General features: G+C 41.0%; 1 protein-coding gene across 1 annotated transcript; it reads left to right on the forward strand.

The window, feature by feature from the left end:
- Positions 1-9,156: 9,156 nt before the first annotated feature.
- On the forward strand, positions 9,157-13,149 carry kiss1ra (KISS1 receptor a). Its single transcript, XM_042107252.1, has 5 exons — positions 9,157-9,381; positions 9,629-9,753; positions 11,414-11,549; positions 11,966-12,204; positions 12,517-13,149. The coding sequence occupies exons 1-5, from the start codon at positions 9,162-9,164 to the stop codon at positions 12,889-12,891; spliced, it is 1,095 nt and encodes a 364-aa protein (XP_041963186.1). The 5' UTR covers positions 9,157-9,161; the 3' UTR covers positions 12,892-13,149.
- The last annotated feature ends 5,655 nt before the right edge of the window (positions 13,150-18,804 follow it).

Genomic DNA, 18,804 nt, shown 5'->3' on the forward strand with positions numbered 1-18,804 from the left:
TGTTATTGAAACAGTGGGTGTCTTATCTTGCAGTATTAATCAAATTTTTCACATTTAAGTTGTTATTGATTCTTATTTAGCCTATGTTTATGGCTTAGTCTTAAAATGCCTTAAAAGGCTGTGTGGTGGCCACCTTTACGCTATTTCTCTAAAAGAACTAAACAGATTTAATGCATTGATCAAACTTTTAAAATTTAAGCTGTTAGGCTATAGCCTAGAAATCTAGACGCACCCTAGCGGCGGCAAATTAATTTGCTCAGACTGTACGTCTAGTATCAAACCATAGGGATTTCTATTGGCTGACGCCGTGGACGTCATCCAATCACAGCGCTCTATTTTGTTAGAGAGTCTTAAGGCGGGCTTAACAGGATAACGACAGTCCTGCGACGGTGAACAACAAGGAAGGTGGCTATGGCGAACGAAGGGCGTTGGTGTCAACTTTGGAGGAGTTGGACTCTTTTTTTTTTTTTTTGAAAGTTGAGCAACACAATGCACTTAAGTCATTCCTTTCGAAGAAGGATATATTTGCCGTTTTGCCGACCGGTTACGGTTATAGTCGTAGCGCTGGCCTATTGCATGCCTAGGCAGTTTGAAAGACAATTCTCTGCCCGCCCCTTGGATTAAGTGAGGTGAATGGTTCGATTCCAGACTATACATTTCAATGATGGCCCGTCAGGCTAGTTAGGCTACTGAATGCCATTCATATATTTGATAGACGTTTATTGCTAGTCTTATAGGCTACAATGATCAAAGTTGTGTGGTAGATTTGGGGGGGGGGGCACCTTCATCTTCATCTTCATCTCACCAAACGAACTAAAAAGGACACTGGATCTAATGTCCACACACAAAAAGGATACAAAATGCATAGCCTACGTTTTGACAATGTAAGTAAAGTATATGTAGCGTGATACAGGCAAATGTAGGAATCCAATAACAGCTCATGTCCAGCAAGGAAACAAATGTTCAATGTTAGAACTACCAAAGAACATATTTTAGATTGATGTTGCAAACTAATTATACTCGCAATTGACACTATAATGTAAGCATGCTAACACTCGTTTTTTGGTTTGTTGTAATGTTTCCCGTTCAATGACGCACTCGCTGCTATCTATCCCATTGAAATAACACGACACGCAAAGAGCTGTTTGGAACTGTTGAAGCGTACGTGAACCACGTGACCGCGTGTCGGCGACTTCAAAGAGTGTCGCAACTCTCTTTTTCTATGGCTCTGGTTCAAGCCACATGGAGGAATCCTTGTTCGTTGCTGCTGCGAATGTCGTGTCCTGCCTTGTGTGCGTTTTTTTAACTATGTAAGTCATGTTTTTCTTCAATGAATGTTGTTAATTTAATTCATTTGATTATTTATATGCATTTGTTAGTTTATTAATTATGGGGCAAAGGAAATGATGTATTTATTTAGTTTACTTTGGACTATTTAGCTTATTTCCTGCATTCTATGTTCTTGTGTAAATGTTTGTTGTTTAATTGAATTGTGGCCTTGTATTGTGGCATTATGGAGCTAATTGTATCCCATATCCCTTTCCCTCTTAGAGACCACACACACACACCTACTCCTGCTCCTATCCAGACAGTCATACATACACACACAACCATAACCACACTGGATGTAGCATCAATAAAAAGGATTGTGGAATTACAAGTGACTGGACTGAACTGTTCTCATCGACACCTCCACTGGTATCAAGCCAGCCACCTACAACTCCCTCTCAAACCTCTTTTTTTTTACAATGACACAGACATCATTGTCATGTGCCTGTACTATGGTTCAACATACCTCAGTGATCTGCCAGAGCTGTGGGTAAGAACAACACAGAATGCCTATCTGCCCATACATGAAATGGTAGCAGCACTGGGACCTTCACTATGCTGTGCTATGCCGTTTGTCCACAGTCTTAGTGAAGGAGACACAACTAGTTATCCTTATTTCACTGGTAAGAAGTCTTGGTTCAAAAGCAGCATGACAATGGACATACCTGCACTTGAAGAGTTTGGTCAAAACACAACTGATGACATAACAGATGACCTGCTTCACCAGGCACAAGGCCTCATCATAGATGTGTACATCCTCAGCTGATCACTTTGAAGATTCTGATCTGGGGACACTGAGGGCATACAAGTTCTTGAACAACAAATCAACCCTCTTAAAGCTACTTCCTCCGACTGAAAACGCATTTCTCTTCCACCTTAAACGGGCAGCTCTGGCAACCATCATTGACAAGAATGCGCACATTGCCAAGCCAGAAATTCCCTCTTTCAGAAATTTTGGATGGTCTCTGGATGAGGGCCAAGCAGTTGCAGTTCCAATTCCATCTACACAGCCTGCCTGGCCTGGGTCAATGGCCATGGCAATATCATGTGGTTGTGTTAAAGGTTGTCAGAAGAACTGCTCCTGTGCAAAGAGGGCAATTCCATGCTACATATATGCCGTTGCCAGGGGTTGGCAAGCAAATGCTGTAGGATACAACATGCTGAAACACTAGAGAGCAGCGACAGCAGCAGTGACTCAGAAAACAGATAAACAAATAAACATTATTACAGAAATTAGTTATCACCCTGAATTGTAACCGGTTTGCCTGTTTCATTAATTGTTTTTTTTTTTTTTTTACAAATTGCTGCTTAATGTAACCGTTTTAATCAGTAAATACTTTTAAAACTACTCCACACATGACTCCTGTGTGTTTTAGTCTTTCAACATTTAGTTGTCTCTCACATTCCAAACACCTGGATTGAACTCCAGAGTATAACCCGCCTAACCCCAAATCCTGAAATCCTTTTTTTAATTTCGATAGAATAAATAAAGCTATCCCACTTGTGAAAGAATATTAGAAATACTAGACATTGCAATACAAATAACAGATCTTGCATAAATATGCAAACTATGTAGGCCTACTAAACAGAGCAGTACTACAATTAACATCAGTTAACAGTAAACCTTTCTTGGAACTTGTTTGACTTGATAGGCAATCAAAGGCTTGAAATTGAATTCCCTGTTAATAGGTCTGAAGTCTGGTTAGTGAAATGATCAAAATTTTATTTCATCTGTAAAAGTTATATATATTATATATGTAAGGGATAATGTATAGAACGCCGGTCATTGTCGGGAGATAGGTCCCGACAGGGCGAACCGGACCCCGACGCGCAGCGGAGGGGTCTTGTTCCGCCCTGAAGGGACCTATTTCCCGATAATGACCGGTGTTCCATACATTATCCCGCTTATTACACGGCTACTTACCAAAATGACACAATAAATAAACTCCCCACGATATGACTCTTTAGCCTACATAGCCTAGGCTATAGCCTATTTGTTACCGTTTCATCATGGCTTTTGCTGAGAAACAAATAGTTCGCAACAACACACGATGAACTTGAATCAAACATTCTTTAGAACACAGCTGATCAACCATCTGCTTTCACTTTTGAATGAAGTTCCAATCCTTGCGTAGTGATATGAAAGAATTGACTTAGTAGCACAAAGCCCATTTTCCTTGACAGCGGTCTGTTATACTTAGCAACGGTCTGTTATTCAGAATTAGCAGACCGCCGAACGTTGGGAAGGCCCATTCAAGTGAATTGAGCATTCTGCAGCATTATGAAGAGCCGTGTAATAAATATATATATTTGCATACCTATGAATTAAGAGGCATTGTTAACTCTTACATTCTAATTATATGTACAATCAAGGCATCAGATGAAAGCCTATCTTCCACTCTTGTAAAAGGTGTGCTCAGTTTGTTTCTAGCATGAAGTATCAGGGAGATATGGCCCAGGATTCATGGATATAATTAAACCTTTTTAGCATGATTGGGTGATTCCGGGGAGTTAAAGCAGAATTTGAGGTAGCATTGTTTTGACCCTAGTCAGACCAGTCACTCATCACCTTTCAAAGACAACCTTCAATGTGTAATGTCAGTGATGTTGAGTTTAACATTTTGATATTAGTTTTGATTTTAGGCACAAGTGTTTTTAATTAACGACCCATTGTAACCCATCCCACAAACTTTGAAACTTCAAGCCATAGCAACAGTCTTGCAAAACCACCCTGAAATGCAGCTCTCTTGTTGCCATGCTGAGAGACACCATATTGGCTCCATAAGGGCCGAGACAAAACGAGTGAAATCGAAGGCCGTCTCTTCACTTGCCTGGAACCTGTATGGTCGCAAGTTTTCAACCTTTTTCCCACATCCAAATGCCAAACAGCAATACCTTCAATTCTCAGAGGAGTTTTGAGAGAGCTCCACACAGCAGCAGAATACAGATGCCAGCAGCTCCAGGCCACAGCTCCAGGGCTGGGGTATTGTATTGTAAACAGATGCTGAGTGGCGGCCAGAACCACTGCATCTCATCATCAGTATCAAGTGGACCAAGCACCGAGAGATTTAGTACATGGATTGTGATGGCATTTTTTGTCAGATATTTTTCCAGATATTTGTCCATTTGTGGCAAGAAGCCTGTTTGTAATAATGTGAAACACAGATTCTGTGAGCATTTCCAAGGCTGTGATGTGAATGAGCAAACTCCAATTAAAGAGGAGCGGGGTGTTTCCAGAAGAGAACAGAAAGCAGGCTCATGTTCAGGCAAAAACAATGTGGCATGCCACTGAAGTGCAATTCTGTGCTGGCAGGGGCTCATGAAACAATTTAAAGACGGGCAAAATCTGTTCAGAGACAAACAGAGGTACACTCCCCTTGCCCTGGTTATGCCCTTAAATCTTAAATAAAATACAAAACTGTGTGTGAATGAAACATGATACATGCACAACTGACTGATTTATTCACCAGGCATGCTTCACATATGTATCATGTCTTTGTTCATTTATTCATGAGGGTATTAGCATGTATGAAAATGCTTGTGTGTGACCTTGTGGAACGTGCATCTGGGAGAGAGTGCCCTCACTTCCAGTTTTAACTAGATGTACTGCAGAGCGGTACAAAATATGACCACCACCCAGTCTAGCACATTTTTTCCACAAAAATAAGTCACACTTGTCAAATTGTGTTCATTTCCTACTTTGTTCCTTTTTTGTGTGTTTGTAATTGAGTGTGTGCAGAGTGTGTGGATGTTTTTGTGTATATGTGTTTTTTGTGTGTTTGTGTGTGTGTGTGTGTGTTTGTATGTACTGTAGGTGTGTTTGTATGTGTGGGTGCATGTGTGTGAGGGTGTGTGTGTGTATGTGTGTTTATGTGTTTGTGTGCGTGTGTGTGTTTGTGCGTGTCGTGTGTGTGCATGTATGTGTGTGTGCATGTGTAGTGTGTGTGTGTTTATGTGTCTTTGTGTGTGTGTGTGTGTGTGTCTTTATGTATATGTGTACATAAATAAAGCAAATCAGGGAACCACCTACTCTTTGCGATAAGTGCCATGGGATCTTTGACAACCATGGTGAGTCAGGACCTCAATTTAACATTCATGCAAAGGAAAACATCTCCTGCTGTACAGTGTCCCTGTCACTGCAATAGGACATTGGGATTGATATTTGTTTGGTGGTTTTTGGCCACAGGGAGAGTACCACCTACTGGCCAGCCACCAACACCACTTCCAGCAGGAACCTACTCTTCCAAGGAGGTTTCTTATCCAAGTACTAACTAAGCCTGCTTAGCTTCAGTAATTCAGCAAATGCAGGGTATCTGCTGGTCTGGCTGCTGGCTAAAAACAAAAGGTGAAAGGCATATATGATTCTAACTGTCTCACTGAATTGCATTATGCACACTTAATTCTCACTGGTATCTGGTAGACAACAAGTACCAAAACATGATTAGTTCATTGATTTCACATGTAAAATACATTTTATACAACCCCAGCCCCATCTTCCCTGTTCATAATTCTGAGAAATTCTTAAATTGTGTGCGTGTACTGTACATGTTTATGTTTGTGTTTACGTTTGTGTGTGTGTGTGTGTGTGCTTGTGGGTGTGCCTGTGTGTGTGCCTGTGTGTGTGCATGTGCATGCATGCGTACATATGTCTACTGTGTGTGTTTGTCATACGTATGATTACTGTGAATATATGTGTGTGTGTGAATATCTGTTTATGCACATGTGTGCATATGGAATGGGTTAACATGACCCCTGGAGGCAAACATACGCAAAACATTGGTCATCCTAGGCCCTACGGTTTTCAAGATATTCACACAAAACTCTGTTGGTGTACGGTCACTAAATGTACACATAAATGAATTTATTGTATGGCCCCCAATGAACGAAAGTCCACGAAACTTGGTGTGCATTCAGAGGGCGTCTTTAGGGGAAAGTCCATAGGAGTCGATTGCCGAGTGTGGAGTAACACGCCCTGGAAATTCACAATTTCGTCGGCGTTTTTTTTTTTTAAAAAAACATAGTCCAGTATTTCTTTCAAAATTGAAATGAAGTTGTATGGACTGGACTATGTTTTAAAAAAAAAAAAACGGCGACGAAATTGTGAATTTCAAGAGCGTGTTACTCCACACTCGGCAATCGACTCCTACGGACTTTCCCCTAAAGACACCAGCTGCAGCAGCAATATTTCCGGAAAGGTACTGGCTTGATGAAATTCATTCTGGACTCTCTATCCGACCACATAAAGACCTCGGGATACTTCGGTTTGGCTTTAGGGACCCTCTACTCACTACCACGTAAGTATAATGTTGTTTGGAACTGTAGAAGAGGTATAAAAATAGCGTTTTGTAGCGGCGAAATGACTTGCCCTGGTTACTTCCAGGCTAATGAGTTTTGACTAAAAACGGTAAAATCAAACTTTCTCAAAACACATCCGAATGATTTTGATGTCAACTCAACGTATGTACTCCCAATCATCCGTAAATTGATCTAAAGTGCATTTTACTCCGGATAATTCCTTTAACTCATTGAATGCCAAGCTGTTTTCGGAAGCTTTGTCCTAGAGTGCCAGCAATCTAGACCATTGTTGATGATTTTTGTACAGCTACAGCATTTATTCTGTGTTATAGCTATGAACACATACAATGGCTCGTTTAAAAGGTGAGACTTTAAGCTCTCAGTATTTCTACACGCCTCTGTTCCTGAGAAATCCCTAGCTAAACAGTGGCTAGTTTTCATAAAAATCGCTGTTTTTTAATAGAAATGGAGATAGAACGTCTTTCATGAAATATGAATGTTGCCTGTAAACTTTCCGGGAAGTGATCAGCGAGACCTGGCGAGACTGCCCCCTAGTGATAGACCCACGAAAATGGCCTGGTTTTGACCTGACGTGCATGAGTCACTGATTTGACCCAAAGCGGCAACCGAGTTATGATAAAATGTCCAGATTGTGCGTTTTCGAGTTTTTCGATCGTCATATAGTTCATTTCCATTCCATTCCATTCATCACAGAGTTCCCAAAATCACATATAAGGTGTGTTAGAGTGTCTAGTTTCGTAATTTTTAAAAAAAGCTAAAAACGTAATATTACGTTTTTGGCACTCAACGCATACCTCCTTTCGGGGGGTCCAGTCCAGTCCCATGCTATCCTCGTGGGGCTACATGCCCACCAAGTTTCGTGCACCCCGGTCTTTCAGTGTCCCGGGAATCCTTGACGGAAAATTGGCCATGCGAAAAAGAAAACTGCGCGGCGGTCATAATAATAACTAACCACCACCTCACTAAAAGCATCAGAGAAACCGGACACGATTACCGGTACATGCTCATTTCCTCCGACCTAACCACCACCACACTAAAAGCATCAGAGAAACCGGACATGATTACATGCTCATTTCCTCCGACCTAACCATCACCACACTAAAAGCATCAGAGAAACCGGACATGATTACATGCTCATTTCCTCCGACCTAACCACCACCACCATAGACATAATATACATAGACACCGCATCGACCGCTGCTCCCTACTAGCGCTGACGAGATTTGGAGCCGCCATCTTGGACCGGTCATCCACTCCACTCAGTGTAATCTGTTTGGCTGGTGCAATGAGCTGTCAGCACACTTAATTAATCATATCTCACTGAATACCGAACAGATTTTCACGCGGTTTTTTTTGCTGCAAAGGTCATACATGTAGCTATGACACAGGCCACATTGTTCGAAAATACAAAATACAACCAATAGTACGGTAATGTTAAATCTTACTTGTGAAAAGTAAATCCCCCGAGTATGGTCCGCCGATTTGAGCAGGAACATGCTGCACAGTGCTGTCATCTTGTGTTTTCTGCTGCAACGCAATGAGGAGTATGACCGGTCCAAGATGGCGGCCGCATTTCTTGTTTCCAGCAGCCAATGCGGCGTCTATGTATATTATGTCTATGACCACCACACTAAAAGCATCAGAGAAACCGGACATGATTACGTGCTCATTTCCTCTGACCTAACGTGTGAATCATTTGACTGGTTGTCAAATATTATCCGGTTAAAATGTGAGAGGAGGGCCGATTTGGTATGGTGCAATGCAGACACAACACAGCTAACAACAGAGCAATTACAGTAACGGACAGAACTGCAGGTTTGTGTTGAATTAGGTCATGAGAGGTGGTCAGTGTGTTCCCACACATGTACACAGCAGCTTGCATTCGGACAAGCTCTTGCTTTTAGGCAAACACAAGCACTATGGGTGTTTGTGGGCATTACAAATGATGCAGAAGCCATTCTTTTTACATAACCCTATGATGTGGAAATATTTCCCTGAGGTTGATATATGCAGGCAGTGTAAAGTACTTTTTGATACAAATGTGAAAATCCTCCTCTTGATCCAGGCAGTCTCTCCCAGAGTGCAGAGAGTCGTCAGTGCAGCTGGACAGCCCGAGTACAGAGATGGGGGGAGAATGTTGCTAGGAGACCTGACATCACTTCTTCATTCTGCATTCGTCCTGAAGGCCACGTGTGTGCTGGCGCACTATAAAACCAATCAGACCTCGGCTCTTGATGCATTCAGCATAAAGGGCTCCTTTTTCAAAGAGAGTGGAAGGGTCTCCGGTGGAATCTGACAGGCAAGCTCACTCAAAGTGTCTCCCAGCCACAGACCATATGCTCTGATTTAGTCTGGATGAAGAAGCACTGTGTGCATAATTCTCACCACTCTTTGCCATACTCTCGTCAGAAAGGACCCTGAATACATATATATATATATATATATATATATATATATATATATATATATTTAGATAAATTCCCGCTAATATCTGCTACAGCGCTAGAACAATCCCAATGGACCTGTGGAACTCGACAGAGGTTGTGTTCAACGAGTCTGTGAGGAACAGCTCCCAGGGGTACGTGGAGGGAGAAGAGCATCCCTTCCTCACCGATGCCTGGCTTGTGCCTCTCTTCTTCTCCCTCATCATGCTGGTGGGGCTCATTGGCAACTCGCTGGTCATCTACGTGATCTCCAAACACCGTCAGATGAGGACAGCCACCAACTTCTACATAGGTGAGTACACAATGTTAATTCCAGTAGAAGATCTGGTATCTGGTATGAGTTACATTATCTTCCACCTGCTTACCACAAGCAGTGCTGAGCATTTGCTATAGGCTGCAGTGGTTATAATAGTTACTGTATAAACATGTTCTTTAAAGATTATACATTGCTGTTTCAATATTCAAGCTCAGTTCTAAGCCATAGCTGAGTCCATGGTGCCTTTCAAAGCTCTGTTTACAAAGTGTTTATTGTCCCGCAGCTAACCTGGCTGCCACAGACATCATCTTCCTAGTGTGCTGTGTGCCGTTCACAGCTACACTCTACCCTCTACCTGGTTGGATATTTGGGGACTTCATGTGTAAATGTGTCGCTTTCCTTCAGCAGGTAATTTAATATCAGCAAATAGTATTCAAAATCTATGTAAGCACAATCCAAAATATGAGTTGTGACTTGTGAGTCTTGGCCATTGTAAGCTCATGAAATGAGCATTCAGAAATCTTGCATATTTACGGTACCTGTCTCTTAACAGATTGTGATTTCTGGTTAAATATCTTTAATCTTGCATATCATTACAGGAAATATCACATTAATTTGCATTTTTGTAATTAATCATTACAATGCTGATGCACAAAACCTAATTATCTAAGGACATGAGTACAAAAGAACATTACATTAAATTTTATTTGTAGGATAGTCATTATGTACAGAATTTAATTGGCCACTTGAAAACGAATCGTGTTGGAAGTGTTAGATAAGAAAGGCATGAAGGCATTTATTCTCTGGTTATTTTTAAATACTTTTGCCCTTATGTATGCCTTCGGTACAGTCAGAACCAACAAAGAGCATGGTGACACCACTTGCTAATACAAATTAGTAATAATAATGATCTCAATAAAGCTTTCTGACTTTCATATAGCAATTTTGTCCATACAGTGAAATACTATCAAAGATTAAAGTAAAATGATAACCACATCTACAATATGACTCAAGATATGACCACAGAAAGAAAACAAAAATACAAAATGAGCATATCAGTCATTTTAAGCTGACTGGCCCTAGTTGAGCTTATGCAGGTGCTTGAGAGGGAGATGTTTCTAAGACAAATGTATAAGACAACATTTCTAAAATTGTCTTATACATTTTTGATTATCCAATGTTGTTTTTAACATCACAACCTTAGAATAAAGCCTCACAGACCCCTGTGATTTTTGATACTTCGCTGAGTGGGGCTGAACCCCAGGTGGGGAACAACATGCTACATGGTCCAATCTAGATTCCAGTTAATTTTCAGTACCTTTCGTGATATTGAAATCACAACCTACTGAAATAGCAACAAATCTCAATATTGCACCATATGTTTGTAGCCACCAGGGGGTGTCAGTGAGCTTTAGTATACATATTGTACATCTATTTGCAGAACAAAATTAATATATTAATTTAAAGATAAATAAACCCCTCGCTGAACCTCACTACCTTCTACATGGTAGGAAATATGCATGGAAAGCATTTTCTAGAGGTTACTGCAAGGGATATAATGCTTTTCCAAGACTGAAGACAAATAGCATTAACCACCACACCAGCAAATTAAAATGTCACAAATGCAATTTTTTTTCTTTGTGGGAAGGAATATATTAATTATAAATTGATGGATTTAATTTGAATTCATGCTAGCGCAGTTTGCTCTTTTTAGCTGACAAAGATTAGTCACACATACTGTATAATGCTGCAGCTGTCTTACTCTGTAAAGTTATTTTCAGAACATCTCCACAGTTTTATGCATTAGCATTAGATCAAGGCATGGGTCGCCATTGTTAATCCTCCACGTAAATAAGGACAAGAAGTGACAACAGTGGCAGTATTATTTGTCAAGAAAGACCTCTCTTTTTATAACACCAATGAACCCTGCCCTGCAATGGCATATCTTTTCAAACTGACTAATTCAGGACACGTTCGGTTGAGAGCACCATTTTCCCTTCACATGTTATGAATGTTTCACATTCATAATGATATTTAGACTGTTAATTGACTTTATTCACTTTTGTAGGTTACAGTCCAGGCTACTTGCATCACTCTGACAGCAATGAGTGGGGACCGTTGCTACGTAACAGTTTATCCACTGAAATCTCTGAGCCATCGCACTCCTCGTATTGCCATGATAGTCAGCATCTGCATCTGGATCGGTATGAAAATTGATACCTAGATGAAAATCCCATAGATGTCCATTGAGGTTCATTACATCTCAATCTGCATTTTATATCACTTTCAGGATAAATACATATAACCTAGCGTCCTCAAAAATTACACTCTTAAAACAAATGTGTTGTCCCTATCTGGACACAGAGATGTGATAAAAAAAACAACACAAGTTGTGTTTTTTTCAACACATATTGCGTAACAAATAAAAAAAGGAAACAACACAAACTGTGATGTCCCTATCTGGACACAGAGATGTGTTAAAAACAACGCAAGTTGTGTTGTTTTCAACACATTTGTTTTCAGAGTGTATGAGAGAGAATAAATACATAATAATATAAATAATGGAGAGAATTATGTCTAGTGTTGGCTCCTCAATAACTTCATTTTCTTCTTTGTTCAGGTTCTTTCATCCTATCCACACCAATATTTATGTATCAGATGATCGAGGAGGGCTACTGGTATGGACCCCAGCAATACTGCAGGGAGAGGTTTCCATCTAAGGCACACGAGAGGGCTTTCATCTTGTACCAGTTTATAGCAGTCTATCTCCTTCCTGTCCTCACCATCTCCTTCTGCTACTCCTTCATGCTCAAGAGGGTCGGCCAGCCTGCGGTGGAGCCTGTGGATAACAACCATCAGGTAGGAAGACCAAGCAGCCCGGCACAGCCCAGCTCATATGGCAACAATCATTTATTTAGCTGCAGAAAATTGAGGCTTTGGCGCTTCACAAATGCATACTATCAGTAGATGGTTTAGATTGGATTGGGTGACATTTCATCTCTACGAGGTGAGAAAGACAGAGCCCATAAGGCTTACCCCTTGAGAGCCTCTCAATGGCAGCATTGTGAGTGTGTTAAGGATGTGATTTAGGCACATGGTATGTTAATGGCATATTGATGTCCAAGGCCAACAACAGCAAAAGAAAGCGGACTGTTCATTTATTTTCCTCAGGTTCACTTGCTGTCAGAGAGAACCATTACCATCAGGAGCAAGATCTCTAAAATGGTGGTGGTCATCGTCCTGCTCTTCACCATCTGCTGGGGGCCCATCCAGATCTTTGTCCTCTTCCAGTCATTCTACCCAAACTTCAAGGTCACGTACGCCACCTACAAGATTAAGACCTGGGCCAACTGCATGTCTTATGCCAACTCCTCAATCAATCCGTTTGTATATGGGTTTATGGGGGCAAGTTTCCGCAAGTCCTTCAAGAAAACATTCCCATTCCTGTTCAAGCACAAGGTCCGGGACAGCAGTGTGAACTCACGCACAGCCAACGCCGAGATCAAGTTTGTTGCCACAGAGGAAAGCAACAACGAAAGGAAATGAGCAAGCTATGCAGCTATGGCCCCTCTGTACTTCCTGGGAACTGGTCATGTGTTGCAGTTTGAACACTGGGTGGCGTCCACCAGCATCTGTTTCCAAATCGGAATTGAAACTGACAAAGTGCCAAATGTGATGTAAAATTATTTTATGAAGACATTTTATATCTGTAACAGAGATGCTTGGCCAGTAGCTACTGTATGGTCATAGTTTTAGATACAAAACAATACCTGTTTCTAATATTTATAAAGATCATTATAAATTAAGTTCTTTTTAGAAGTAAATGTGAGGTGAAGTAAATGTGAGGTGAAGTAAATGTGAGGTGAAATTAAAACGTGACTAAGCATGAAATAATTCACAATTCATCAAACAGCCATCAAAAACAAAGACAAACACCTCAAGAGGGACACAAGTTCCTTCCGCAGGGGAAACATATTACAAGAGAAACTCTTGCTGGTGCAGTGAAACAAACAGGAAAGTGGAATTCCAGGGAGATTGGATAAATGGCCTGCCAGGGGTGATGTGCACAAGCTTGCCGAGGAGAAGGGTGTTGGCTAAATTAACCGTGTCAACTGTTGACTGAGTCACCGCGTCACACTCCAACACCTCTCTCTAAAGGCAGCTCCGTTCAGTCTTGCGGTGGTCCAACCCTGGTGGCCGAGGTCAGGACCAGTGTCTCTCCGGGCCAGATTTACATTCTCTTCACCTTACTTGCCATGCTGTGGCAGTGGCAGAGTGACTCATGTTGGTTTTGTTTTTATCATCTAGCGAGTAATGCATGCAGAGTGGGGTATATGGGACCCGTTCTTTCATTGATCTGTAGTCACTGGAAAAATACTGGGGAGGATAATATACTGAAGGATGAATATTAGTAACAAGGCAAGCTTTACACTTTGTTGACAGTTTTTGGCAGCAAAATAAAATGTTTCAACAGACCACTTGTATTTTAATAACTTGTAAAATATTATATCTGTTAATATGAAGCTATGAAAATAGGAATTAGAAATAGCAATATATTATGTCTCCTGCATGAGAAGCCATCTCATCTAACTTTCTCATTCATATGTCTGTTCTTATGCACGGATAGACATGGGCATTTTAATTTAAGCTAAATGCAGGTGTAGACCTATACTGATTTTGACAGATTAGAACTTACTAACACATAGGATTTTTTTTAATGCCTTTAATTGTTGGTTAATAATTTGTGTTCATCAAGAGCGTATAGTGAAAGGCATATGTGTTTGTGTGCAATGAGGAGAACTGCAAACATGGAATACATTTTTAGTGTAAAATGCAGAGAGGCTTATTGGTGATTTAGTGACTGTCTATGTCTAGCACACATGATGCTCTATGTGTCTCTAGTATAATTTCAAGCAGTACATTTTATTTATGTGCCAGACAAGTTTAAATAAAAAATCTCAAAGCATTGTGTTTTATGTGATGTTTTTACTGCTCTCTTGAATCTACATTCAGTTGTAGCAAAAGTGCAATATCCTCATGAGTATGATGGTCATAGCGAGGCAAACCCTCAGTGAAGATTATAAAGATATCTCTGAGGAAGTTTTCATGCACATTTCTTTCATAAGAGATCTTCATACCTTACCCCCACTCAGCCACCATCACGTGTGAATTCAGCAGGTGACCCTGATTTGTAATCATTCTTCACTTACCATGCATCAACAGCCACTGCGGGCATGTCACTCTCTGGCCGACCTCTAAACACACTCACAGGGCACCGACCCAAAATTGCACCATGCACACACACAGGCGACTCCAGGCCACATTCAACTTTCTTGAGCAAGCCTGGGGCATACTTTTGGAGTGAAAAATGTGCACTTCACTCCCTGGTGTTTATCGCTCACATGTTAGTCTGAGCTACCTCAATATGACACACTCGAGGTCTGTCCTACAAACAGTCCTACAGAAAAAAAGTTATTTTTTGTCAGTACAGGAACACCCTTTCAGAATTTTATAGAAGGCTAGCAGTATTGGTAAGAAAGCCTCCCAACATCTCAACTCTTCAGTGCTGTTCATGCTTTTGGTACACACAGCATGTTTGTTGGCCTGCTGGACCCACAACATCTTTAGGCTTTAGAACTATCTGTTCTATTCATCTGTTTTTAATTTGATTCACCTTTTTGTCATAGACTATAGAGACGTACAGTATCACATATTTTGGGGCAGTCGTGGCCTACTGGTTAGGGCTTCGGGCTTGTAACTGAAGGTTGCCGGTTCGATCCCCGACTAGTAGGAACGGCTGAAGTGCCCTTGAGCTAGGCACTTAACCCCTCACTGCTCCACGAGTGCCGCTGTAGCAAGGCAGCTCACTGCTCCGGGTTAGTGTGTCCTTCACCTCACTGTGTGTTCACTGTGTGCTCTGTGTGTTCACTAATTCACGGATGGGATAAATGCAGAAACCAAATTCCATGTATACGCAAAAATACTTGGCCGAGAAAGCTGATTTACATTTACATCTCAAGGTAATAACTAGATGTACCGCATAGATATGACCGCCGCTCAGTCCTGTACATCCATTCTGCGAAAATAAATCATATAAATGAATTTGTCTCCATCTTCTACTCCATCCCCCACTCTTGAAACTTTTGTGTATGCTTGTTTGGAATGTGTGTTTGCGGGCCGCACACAAAGTAGCCTACTGGCGCTGCAAAGGTGAATAGATTTGTAGCACTTGCCAAAAAATTTGTAGCATTGTTATAAAACCTTTAAAATATCTAAACAATCACAAGTAGGGCAGTTCATCACAGTCCATCCATTGCAACTGGACTGATGAAAGGTACACCTGTAGGCTACATTGTATTTGGGAAAAGCAGAAGGTAGCAGCATAATGTATTTATTTATTTATTTATTTATTTATTATTAAACAAAACAATCCCTGTCAGTTCCATGCAGTTTTCAACAGCTATCAAGAAGAGAGGTCATGTCATGGATTTTTGTGAATGTTTCTTCTTCTACATATGCATAAGTTTAGTCATCTAGTTCATATGATATTCAGCTTTATTGTCAATGCACAAAATAAATATCAGTAGTCTAAAACAAAATGCCGTTTTACCCAGTGGTGCAAATAACTGACATGTCCAAAAGGGCCTTCATGAAATGCTTTGCTAGACTGTACACATTTTAACGGGCCAAGTTGAAGAGCTACTGTCCGTTATTGTTTGTGCAAATAATATGCTGATTCATGTTCCCTTGCATTTTGCAACTATGAGGTCCATGGTTAGTCTGGCTTTTGCCAGACCAAGCTCAATCTTTTAAGAAATCGAAAAGGAATCGCCGGCAGATCAGGCTGAGTTCACCCAGCCTAGTCCATTGTAGGCACCCGATAGAAATATTGTTTAATTTTGCAATTGAGATATCCACGCACTGCCCCCCCCCCCCCCCCCCCCCCCCCCCACCCCCCGCGACGTGTTCGCCCCCGGTTTCAGAGCTATTCTAAATGCAAAAATGCATAGAGGGAGTTATGACAAAACCGTGTTGGACCGGTGTAACGTTGGTACTAAATCATTATCGCAAAGAATGATTTTTGTAGCACGTGCAACAAATATGTGTAGGTACAGCCCTGCCCTGGATACATCTCTCAACGTGCACTCTAAAACATTGGTTTAAATGGAGATGTAGATCACGGGTGCGTTAATAAATCTACATTGCGGCGAGTTGACAAAAAAATTATTCACTTTGACGAATTTATGTAGTTTCAGTCCTAGTTACTTTACTTTGAGCCATGCTCTTCCATACTTGAATGACCTTTGAAAATAGAGGATTGAAGTAGCCTATATGGGTAACGTTGACTCAGATGCTTTTTGAGACTTTGAGCTAAATGTCCCAGCCCGGTGTTTAGGATGCATCATCAGGTTATCTTTCAGGTAGCCTATATTTTCCATTAGAAAACCATCACATAGCGAACGTGTTGTGGCTAACTCACTTAGCTCCTGTTAGTAGCCTAAGTTATAGTTATAAGCAAATGAGATGACAGTCGAAAGATGCAATTAGTGCTGTTATCAATTTTCTTGGTAGCCTATAACCGCATTTATGGTTTTCTACAAATACATCAATAATCAAATTGGCCTCTATCACTCAACCAATGCTAACGGTAACATTATTTTACCTACTCTAGGCTATTGATATAACTTAAGATTAATGTAGCCTACCTGCAGTAAAAACCAAGCATGTCCAATAAACATTCGCAGATTTATTTCGGCTTCAAGAAGAAATGGGAATTACATGTCATGCAGAAATCATCCTACCCTTATTAGACGTTCTCTGCGGTAAACTACAGTCTTGTCCTTGTAGGAAGCGTAGTGTCTTTCCAACCCACTTTAGATTAACTTCCAACAAAAGTATGTCTCGCTGCAACGATGCGCCATCTGGTGGACAAACGACTACGTGACGCCAATACTGGAAATGCAGCCAAATTATTATGATGAATATTTGGTTTTCCTTTAATCCTACTGAATTTGTAATTATGTATCGGCCGTTGTAATTGCCGATACTGATGGTATTTGCATACCTGTGTGTGTGTGTGCGTGTGTATATGTGTGCACCACCATCTACAGGCCAATGAGTGTACAGTCACTAAATGTACACATAACTTAATTTTTTTAGACCCCCCCATGGATGAAATTCTACGAAACTTGGCATACCCCCAGAGAATGTCAGGTTAATCATACACATATAATTTGGTGTAGTTCTGAACATCTTAACTGAAGAGAGGGGCGATTAAAGCAGAATGATATTGCATTTTCATTTTTTTACCGGGGGGGGGGGGGTGCAAATCACAAATGAGTGATTATGGGCTAGGTTGATGTGGGCCCTTGAGACCAACATACCATAAAAATTTCTTCATCCTCGGTGCCACGGTTCAGGTAGTTATTTAGGAAAAACGGCATTTTTTGGGTTTCGGGGGGGCCCAGCGCGGTGGGGGAGTGGCCCCCGGGGACCAAACGAAATTTTTCTGTAAAAGTCTAGTGGGGCTACATACCCACCAAATTTCATGTGCCCCGGTGGTTCGGTGTCCCGGGTATCGTTGACCAAAAATTCAAGAAGTAGATGACGGGGGGGGGGGGGGGGGGGGGAACTTTGACAATCCCTATATGACCGCTTCGCTAGCATAATAATACAAATGTATCTATTCTAAAAATCAGTAAAAGCCAAGGAATCTCCGGTGGAAAAAATAGATCTTTTCCTCTCAACACTGAAAACGTGTTCCACAAACCCAAACACACAGGACAGTTAGCATTGATTTAAGCAAACATATAATAGCCGCAGTGTAATGTATTCAGGGTTGTAGATTGTAAGGATAATGACTGCGATTCACAAAAGATTTCATCTGGGTTGCTAATAAAATTATAAAGCATAAGAATACAACAGCTGAATTGAATAGGTTCTAGGTGCATTTAGAGATGATTCACACAGTGAGGGACAGCAGTCCTCCATTCCGCGGTCATGGGAGGAAAATTGTTGAGTAAATTACTCCTACAGAGGTTTAAGACTAGTGCACTATTGGTCCAATGTTCTCTCACATCTGAAGGCAGACTGCCTTGTGTGTGCAAGTTAGTAGGCCTATGTAACAGATAAACACAGCTAATGCGGTATGGAGGGTGAAGATTATACGGTTTTAGTAATGACATCATGAGTGAATTGAGTCTCAGTCATGACTACACCAGAGGGGTATTTCACAAAACCTATAAGGGATTAAGCTGGGATCTTTTGGTTATCCTGGTTCCTTGGCTGAATTTAGCCTTGACTTGGTTTTACAAAAGAGATGGTACATAAGTCACCATGGGGATTTATTTTGTGTAGCTAGCCTGGTCCTGTCCAGACTAACAGCTAGGCTTAGTTAATGCTAATGTTAATTATGTTGTCTATTGGTTCAGCCTGCTGTTTTTTAAGAACTGTATTCCA

This window comes from Alosa sapidissima, chromosome 1, assembly GCF_018492685.1.
Source record: "Alosa sapidissima isolate fAloSap1 chromosome 1, fAloSap1.pri, whole genome shotgun sequence".
Lineage (NCBI taxonomy): Eukaryota > Metazoa > Chordata > Actinopteri > Clupeiformes > Clupeidae > Alosa > Alosa sapidissima.